This window comes from Sinocyclocheilus grahami, unplaced genomic scaffold (genome assembly GCF_001515645.1).
Source record: "Sinocyclocheilus grahami isolate Dianchi unplaced genomic scaffold, SAMN03320097.WGS_v1.1 scaffold1466.1, whole genome shotgun sequence".
Taxonomy (NCBI): Eukaryota; Metazoa; Chordata; class Actinopteri; order Cypriniformes; family Cyprinidae; genus Sinocyclocheilus; species Sinocyclocheilus grahami.
In genome coordinates, this window is record NW_015506645.1 from 211,854 (window position 1) to 222,075 (window position 10,222).

General features: G+C 34.7%; 1 protein-coding gene across 1 annotated transcript in view; it reads right to left on the reverse strand.

The window, feature by feature from the left end:
* The window catches only part of LOC107570494 (gamma-aminobutyric acid receptor subunit alpha-2-like), a gene marked incomplete at its 5' end in the record, with an annotated part of 88,430 nt that overhangs the window by 65,783 nt on the left and 12,425 nt on the right, over positions 1–10,222 (reverse strand). The window contains one exon of the mRNA XM_016256723.1: positions 5,617–5,732. Within this exon, the coding sequence (XP_016112209.1) occupies positions 5,617–5,732 (116 nt within the window). The remainder of the gene's footprint in view (positions 1–5,616; positions 5,733–10,222) is intronic.

A 10,222-nucleotide genomic window follows, 5' to 3' on the forward strand; every position in this document is an offset into this window, starting at 1 on the left:
TTGGAGCTTTCTACAGAGGCCTCCCCACACAACTGTGTATAAGCACACACACACACACACACACACACACACACACACACACCTGTTTTTCGCAGATTCATTATGATTATACTACATTATTAGTAATACAAAAAGAATAATCAAGATTATTATTATTATCTAAAATATATAATCAATAAAGAAATTTAGTAATACTATTATACTGTAAAATAAAAAAGAGTATTTAATAATAAGAATAAAAATAAGTCATAATCAATTTTATTAATATTATTATTCAAATGTAAAAATAGTATTTAATAATAATAATAATAATCATTATTATTTAACGCACAAAAATCAAATCAGTAAAGAAATATTATAACTGCAGAGAAAATTTAAAGCTTCTCTTTGTTGACAACAGATTTCGAAAATTTGGGAAGATGTTTTTGTTAAAGCATTTTTTATGATAACCTGCTTAAAATGTGAGATATAAATATAGAAAACACTCTCACAATGTGATACACCGACATTGCTATCCATAAAAGTCTAGAGGCTAGTTTTTTAAAATGCCTTGGCCCTAATCCTTCCACTTCCCCAATTCTTGTAGAAAATCTTTTCATACAATACATTAAAATCATCTCTGATATTTTCTGATCTGAGTCAAGACCATTATTTATAGCCTACATACTCTTTTCTTCTTGCTTCACTCTTCTTCTCTCCACATTCGCTCGTTTTGTTTAACACAAGCATCAGTGTACAATTAATCTACAGTGGCTCAATTAACCAGCCTTAAAATTGCTGATGTGGGTGTAACTCATGTAACCTCTAGTTTGTGATGTGGATCTGTACATTTTCTTGCGACAACATTTTCAAAATAGCCCAAATGTGTGGAAAAAATGAAACCCTGGCAACACTGACAGCTCACTAGGTTTTTGAACAAAGCTTAAATTGTGTTTATTAACTAGCCAGATCACAGTGAATGATTCAGACTGATTCATTTTATGATGCTCTCTATTACATGCTACCAACTGCTTTTCAATCTTCATCAACCTCGAATCAGAAAGAGCAGACAATTTCGATTCAACCTATCCAATGTAAGAAAACACTTGCAACGGCAATTACAACACCATGAATTCAGCTTGAACTAAATCAATAGCCTCTTGAGGATGAAATGATTGTCCAAGTCTGGTTTATGATTCTTCTAAATGTTCTATTTATTAGCTCATTATATCCTCATTCCAACAGTGTTAAACTCCCCTATACTATGAGAGATGCTCTTTGATTCGCTTGCAAAAGTGAATCAGCCATAAACATTAATGGTATAACAACACATTCAGATTTACTGACACGTTTGGTCATCCTGAGACTGACTGACTGCCATATTGGATTGAGGAACAGGGGGTTTGTGGGAGTCTGGCCTCAGGAATGATGAGTATATCGACCGCTCAGGCTGTTTTCCCCTGGGTCTGGTGCTGTGAACGGATGGGCGTGACGGAGGATGACAAAAAAGCTTTTACATAAACAAACACATTATGTATACAAGACACAAAAAGCAGGTGATTTAAAAGATGAGATATTTAATAACCAGTGTTATTTTAGTATCATTTAGATACTATGAGTTATATATATGATATATTATTAATATGATTTAAGTTATAGTAAGTTTATATTATACAAATTAACAATATTATAACAAATTAATATTATGTAAATTATTATATAAATTAATTATATAAAATTGTTATATTTAGATTTAAAAAATATGCTAAATATTTTTTAGATATCTCTGTATAATTTGTATTACATTTTACTGAAAGTTTTAGTAATTTTGTAGTGTTTTTTGTCATTTTTATTTGAATAAAAATAAAGATGGTACCAAAATGTACACATGCCTGAGGAACCCTGAGGTTTGCAAAACATGTGACTAGTTACATTAATTCTTGTGAAAAAGTCATTGATGCGATTATTGATTTTTTGATGAAATGTTGACAGGATGCTAGTAGAAATCTACAAACAAATCTTTGAGCATGAATGAATGACCTCTAGCATCGAGTGTCATCACACCAATGACGCAAGACGGCTCACTCGGTTAACATGAACAAACAACCCAGACCCAGCCCTTGACCTCAAGATTAATGAGCCGGTCTGACCGGACCTGAGGTCAAAGGTCATGGGTTAAAACTGAGCCGAGAGAGAGAGCAACTGTGAGGACCGGAAGAGAATTGAGATTCAACACGTGTCGAGTGTAAACAGCTCATTCAGCTGTGCCGTTAAAAACTGTTCAAAGGATGTGAAGAGATGAAAAGATTCAGCTATCCTCTCTCCTGAAAATATGCACCTTGAACGGCTGAAATAGTATTAGTTATTCATTCTGCTTTGTCTTTTCAAGCTCTCGTATTATCACCAAAGTGTCAACGGTAGGTACGTTTTATACCAGCTGGTTGTTTATGCTAAGACCAGCTTGAACCTCCTTTCCTTTGAGCTCTAAACATGAAACCGTGAAGGCCCTTACCTGCCTACACTCTTAAAAATAAAGGTGCTTCACGATGCCATAGAAGAACCTTTTTGTCTAAATGTTTCCATAAAGAACCTTTAACATCTGAAGAACCTTTCTGTTTCACAAAAGGTTCTTTGTGGCGAAAGAAGGTTCTTCAGATTATAAAAAGGTAAGAAAGAGATGGTTCTTTAAAGAACCTTTGACTGAATGGTTCTTTGTGGAACCAAAAATGGTTCTTCTATGGCATCGCTGTGAAGAACCTTTTGAAGCACCTTTATTTTTAAGAGTGTAGAAGAATGTTTTTGCTCAGATGTTTTCCAAGCTCATGCAATTTATTGCCTTTCTGCAGCTATGTTTCATTTCGTTATCAATTTCAGTATATTTCTATCAATTTAGGTATATTTTCTGTAATTAAATTTAAATGACTATGTACTCAAATAAAAAACTAATTGTTGGAGGAAGGACTGTCCAGCTGTCATGCCACCATATTTTTCACATTTTAGCATTGGTGTCTCTGATTGAAATTTTTTGCATGCAGCTCTTTTATGGATGTTGGCTTAGTGAAGTTCTCTATGGTCGGTATTTGAAAAAGATATTGAGGTTTGCTGTCACTTTGCTGCATTGTTGTTTGGACACAATCCTTCTTAGTGTTTGATGGTCCCTAACATTCAGTTTTTGCTCACTTTTCTTCTTCACTGTCAAGTCTTGCCATGCTTTGTGCATGCAGTCATAATCGTAAAGACTGTTGTTCTTAAAACATCAAACAATTGAGCTGTTAAGGTTACAGGCACTCCTGCTAAATGGGCTTTTTTGGAAGTCTGACAAGTCACCATTTCACCGACCGCTTGTACTAAAAGCTGTTGAACACAACTTATACTACACTGATACAGAACCAAAAGAGTATAGCAAAAAGGCAAATAAAAGTTAACCATTTTTTTAGCCTACAAAAAAATAGGTATTCATATGATTTTGTCCAACCCCTGTTTTTGTATATCAGTGGTGTTCTGAAATGAGGCAAAGTACTTTTTTTTTTTTAAATTTTTATCAAATGTAAATTCATGAATTTCATGTAAATTCATGTCCCAGTCACATTTTCTTGGTTACATAAACATTACTTACACTATCAGAAAAAAATATGTTTTATATTTTTACATTAACAATGTAATCAATATTCTATTTATTAAAGCCAAGTATGAATCTCATCAAGGTAGTGTTTTTAAGCATTTTACATTTATTCCAAATTAACAACTCAAGGCAGTAACAATTTATATAATATTTTATTTGTGAACTTGTGTTCAGCTTTTCTTTTTAATAGTTAACTTTTAAATATTTTAGAATTTTTCCAATTATCAGTCATCAAAGCTCAATATATTGGTCACAGACACATTTACCTTAAATTTCACCAAGCTGATTACTCAATAAAAACTCCCACAGATCATATTTTCAGACCATTTCAAGTCTTATTTTGATGTAACAAAGTTACAGTGTGTGAGTTGTTTACTTACTTTTTAAAATTAGTCTTCCCATTAACACCATTATATTGTTCATTCAGACTGATTTGCAAATGCGGAATGCGCATGAACACAAGAGGCAGGATTTATCACATGAACCAATCACAGCCGAACATAACCAGTCATATCCAGTCATATTGCGATGGAGGCATTGGTTCCTCTCACGTGACTTTTCTCCATTCATTCTCAGTTACCCCCCACCAAACTTACCACACGCTTTAGGGGGTCTGTTAAAACTCAATGGGCTCAGGGGAGACCCCCACTATAACTTTACCTGCTGGTGTCGCTGTTGGACAGTGTTACTTTAGAAAAATTAGTGATTTATACAGTTTTTAATGATACATTTTGTAATATTTACATTGTTTTATTTTTGCACTACAAACTCTTTTCTCATCCAATTTTTTGAGGAGGCACTGCCTCCCTTGCCTCCTCGGAGGAAATGCCCCTGATGTATATGAATGAATGAATGAATGAATTTATATAGCGCTTTATTGTGTATTGTTGTACACCCAAAGTGCTTTACAATCATGTGGGGGGGTCTGTCCTGCAGCATCCACTTGGATGACACTTACTATACGTATCTATTTGTGCTGAACAGTTAAACCTGCTGTTCTCCAGAAAAATCCTCCAGGTCCCTCAAATTCTTTGATTTTTCAGCATCTTTTACATTTTTGAACTCTTTACTGCAGTGACTGTATGATTTTGAGATCCATCTTTTCACACTGACAACAACTGAGAGACTCATATGCAACTATTACAAAAGCTTCAAACGTTCACTGATGAAATTTATTTTCTTATTTTATTTAAATATCTTTTTTTATTATTATTATTTTGGAAGAATTTGATGAGTCCATGAGATCTGACTTTTGATTGCAGACCGAATGTAGTTTGAGATGTTGTAATCTCTTCTAAAACCCCAGAGTAGACAAAAGTGAGATTAAAGGAGTCTTTTTCTCAGGAAAAAGAAAAAGTTCAGCGAAAGTCACCATTTAATTCCATTGACGTCTAGGAGACATTAAAGAAATTTTCATTTGTGATTTTCTTTTCTATGATACTGCTGTGAGCTCACAGTCCTTCTACACCTATTAAGGGATGAATGACTACAGCGGCAGACAAATCCATAAGGTTCAGTGAAATCCTGCATGTCGTTACGGCCTTTGTTAGCTAAACTAATCCGCTAATGGAAAAATGTCAGTGACACTTAAGTAGTGACAAAACATTTGAAAAATGCCTTCTTTTATGCCAGTCAATAGAGAGCTGCTTTATAATAGCACTGTGTACATGACCACACAAATCAATAAAAACAGGTTCTCAGTATCTCTCTTTAATATGGGCTAATGTACTTCTGTTGTCACCATAAGCACTATAATGTGTTCCTGCCTTCATCATCATAACATCAGACACAAACCACACTGATAAAACCGCTAGAGATAAATGCACTGAAGATTAATTCTCAGGGCTGTGTTCAAATCCATTACGCTATGGATGTAGTGATGCTTGAGGAAAGATAAACTCGATTCTGGAGAAGAGCAGATGTTTTCAGCCTTCATATCTGCTCTCATTGTGGCATCCTTTTTCTTTAACTGGATATCAAAAGCAACCCATTTATTTCAGACACTACTAACTCACCTCCTAGTCCGGGTCTCAGCCGGTTGTCGTAGCCGTCCAGCAGCCGGTCCAGGATGCGTGTGAACAAGGTGATGTTATTTTTGAAGGCATCTGTTGTGGCATCTGCGGACACTGACCTACACAACAAAGTCAAGTGTGTGTGTGTGAACTTAACAGTCTCATGAGCAGCATGGGAAAGACTTTAGAGACTTAAAAAATGAGGGTGGAGAAACTACAGACTGAGTCAAATGAGGAATTACTGATATTCACAATGTTTTTGACATCTTTTAGCACTTAAATTATCCTAGTTTCATATGCTGCTAGTTACAGCTCTCGTTTAAGATGTTCAGAGGATTATTGCACTGGATTCCAATGAAATTTGAAATCTTTTTAACTTTGAGACTAATTTTAGCTGTCAGAAAGCTGCTTTGAAGACAGCACTACAGTCAAACTAGTCTTTTTAAAAAGTAATAAGCTGCAATACAGGTTCGTAAAAACTACTAGAGTTAAGTTATAATTACTGCAATTAATACAATAAGTACAATAAAGTTTTTACATGTTTTAGATAATAATCTGATTTCACCATTTAGAAAATGAATTAGAAAGTATTTTCTGACATAAAAACCATGAGGATCTCAATTAATTTACACTAAACACAGCTAATAAAACACTGAATGAAAGGCATAATTGATAGTAATGATTTTTTAAACACTGCATTATGAAACAAGAATCATAATCATAATGATAGACAACATTATTTATTTAAATACATACATACATACATACATACAACATATACATTTAATAACTTTTATAAGTAATGGTTTTTAACCACTTTGTTATAAAACATTGAATCCAAAAGCATAATTCTAAACAACAGAATTTAATAGAATATGTAATTTACAAAATAAAACAATATAAATTAATAAAATGAATGAATGAACATGCAGGCAATTTAATTTCTTTTGTAAGCGATGCCTTTTAATCAATTCATTAACAGCTGAATCAAAAGCATTTTTTAAAATATATATATTTTTTTTACAAATAAAATCATTTTAAACAAACCAACACATACATACACACATTTACAAACATAAAATGGCATGCAGGCAATTTGATGACTTTTGTAATTTATGGCTATTTTTAAAGCATTTAGAGTCCAATCTAAATGAATCATTTTGCTGAAATAAACAGGATTTTCTCAATTCTTGAGGGAGACAGAGCTATTCAAGGAGTGTGCTTTGATTGCTGCCTTAGTTTGCTCGTGCAGAATACAATGAAACGTGAAAACAGCAAGCGTTTTGTCAGACTACATTGCTACTTTTTGGAAAAGTACCTCCTTTCTGAAAACATTATTGCTGCTAACTCCACAGCACTGCTGTGATGTGATTAGAGCGGTCTTTCACTCTGTTCCACTTACAGTAAAGTTTATGTGAAAAGCTGCTCAGGAATATAATTAACATACTTAAGCATAATTGGCTTAATTAGCATAAGCAATCATGCATGCATTATGAACGTCAACTTGATCTGTTCGCTAGCTGACTGTTAAACCCTTTTAACTCGCTCTGTTTCAAAGCCTATGTGCGGACTATTGAGAAAACATTTTGAGGCATCCTAGGTGCATTTTCTTCCAAAGCTAATTTCTAAGACTATATTTTTGGTCAAACTGCATGCATACATGCATCAAGCTAAATAACAAAGTAAAGAATATATCAATTAGACTGCTCTGCATCTGCATTTGGGGAATAATATACAATACTTGTTTGTTACAAATTTTGGGGTGCTGATTCCAAAAATAGTGCCTGTTTTGCTCAAGCATGTCACATTTCCTTACAAAACATCATGAATTTTGTAGCATTTTTGCTTTCAACAACCATTTGAAGGGTGAAGAAGTCTTTTATTATCCCATAATCACCAGAAAACTGCCACAAAGACATGTTTGCCATCTGAGCAAGATTACAACTATTTGCTCAATTCCCAGGCAAATGCTATGCGTATGAATGATTCTTAAGACATTATTTTATTACTAATCCTGATTTCAAGGTTAGAATTATGGCCAGCGACAGAAGAAATGCAAGCATGATCCAGACATCTTTAATACATCTGAACAGCGACAGAAAATACAGATTTACAGTAAGTATATCAATAAAATGTTTAAAAAATCTAAATAAATTGACTATTTAATCCAGTATGTACTTTATAGTATATCTCATCTTTAGTTTAGAAACATGCTAACATCAGACTCTATTGGAATCAGCCATGACTCGTGAGTTGAGCTAATGAAGTTGTTGCCTTCCAAATCAGTCAGTTAGGATGCTGCAGTGCAAGGCAGCTGTCTATGTAGGCAGCAGTGAGGCAGCTCACTAGGTTTTGGAACAAAACCATAGATTATAAATGGACATGACTGGGCAAGTTCTTCTGAACGTGATTTCCATCCAAATCGCTCCAAAGTAATTCAGCTGGCAAATCAGCATATGCATAATTCTGCGCTCTGCCATGGGGTAATACCTCATTATAGAGCAAATTTGTAGCTAATTCTTACATACTGTAAGCCTCACATAAATTGAGAGTATTTTATAGATAATTATGCATCTTTGAAGCCGGTCATACCATTACCATCTGGGTGAGCATAAAAGAACCTGAAGGAATAGTATCGACCCATTTAGAGTTATAGAAAGCACTCTGTTTTTACGGTTCCTCAACAGTTGGAGGACAAACCTCCCCCTAGCACTCCTTTCTCGGGGTGCATCCATGTGTGACCCAGATTAGCGGGAGGTTTATCTGATCCCGCCCCGAATCCAGTTATTCAGAGTGAATTCACTGCTTGTGGAAACCAGTAAAGCATATTTCATGAATCGACTTTATGACACAAACTGGAGGATGGGGTTGCTTATCACAAGCATTATCTAGATTTATATGATATATAAATAAAAAGAAAACAGGCCATCTTATTAAGTTAAAACTAAATTGGCAGTGAACCTGAGCTGAGTTACAGAGCAGTCAGAGTAATTATAATCCATGTGGTCACTATTTAATCATGGGGTTGCAACAAAATCAAGGTTGAACTTCTTAATTATTGTTTTATCAAAAAAAAAAGAAAAATTTCAACCAAAACACTCACTGGGCGTTCCAAAACACACACATGCACATTGCTGTTATGCACTTAAAGTAAGGTACTATAGGCGTAAACAACCACTTTGGTTGGATTTTACAATTTTCACTTCGGACAATACTTTGCAATTAACAAACTGTCTAAAAACACACGGAATGATAGCCATTAGAATATATAAACATATTAATTTCAATTATTTTGTGTCACCTTCGCCCGATACATTAGCAATACATAGTATCTGTAAGTCATTTTCTTGCTCAAAATTAACCATAGTACTGTATTCCATATTTTATAATAGTTAGAAACCCCTAATTTGAAATTGCATTTTTCATTATTATGAAAAGCCCTTTGAAATGAGGGTTTAGAAATTCATGAATAGTTTATTAAAGGTGACATATCGTGTAAATCTGACTTTTCCAGCTTTTAAGTGCTATAATCTGGTCCCCGGTGCATCTACCAACCAAGGAAACGTGAAAAAGATTAACCCAGTAACTTTGTTTTGGTAAGCCTTTTTCTGCAAGCATCTGAGAAAACGAGTGCGTCTGATTTCGCTCACTTGGTGACGTGGCAAAGGGATCTCATTATAATATTACCGCCCCTTAATCTGTAAGTTTCCACCCATGGTGTCGTTATTGTGTTTTGCAAGCGACAACGGTGTACCAGTTCTAATGCCATAGCGAAAGTTTGAGCAAAACATACTAACTGTTCTGTCATTGGCTGCACAGACGAGCACAGAACACTGTTTACAGTCCCAGCCTCAGAGGAGACAAGAGAGCAGTGGATTTATTGATTTATTTACTGTATATTGCTGCTGCCACACAGATCTAAAATAAACATGCGATTTATTTCCCAGCTGTTTACCTTCACAGACATAACTGACTGTTTTTGTAACTCGTGTGTTTTTAACGTAAACTTGTGTGTGAATGAAAACTTAGTTTAGTACTCACATGCTGTGACAGCCACTTTCTGTCCGTGTGCTTCGGATGTGTGCTCTCAGAAAACCGTATATCAGAAGTTTAAACTCATATGGTTTAAAACGCATGATTTCAGTACGATAAACATGATAATCAGAACCAAAGCAGATGTTTTTAGCAGGTACGAGCTGTAATGGCACAGCTCTATTCTGGAAAAGAGGGCGGGGTGCAGCAGCTCATAAAGAGATCTCTCTTAAAGGGACAGGCCCGAAAAACAGTGTGTTTCTGTTTCCACTCAAAATAGGCATTTTCAAAATGATATAATAAATGATCTGTGGAGTATTTTGAGCTGAAATTTCACAGACACATTCTGGGGAATGAGGGTATCTTCAATCCGTGTATCATTCGATCATTCGTTTTTTGATTTAATATTGAAAGTAGAAAAATTAGAAAACGGCTCCTTTTTCGTGTTTTTGTTTTTTCCCCCAAAAAATGAAAAACGAGAATTCAGCTTAAATGTTCGTTTTTCGTTAATGGGTGGAAAAATTGATAAACCGCTTGAATATTCGATTTCTACATGTGGGCGGGAATTAAATGCCCC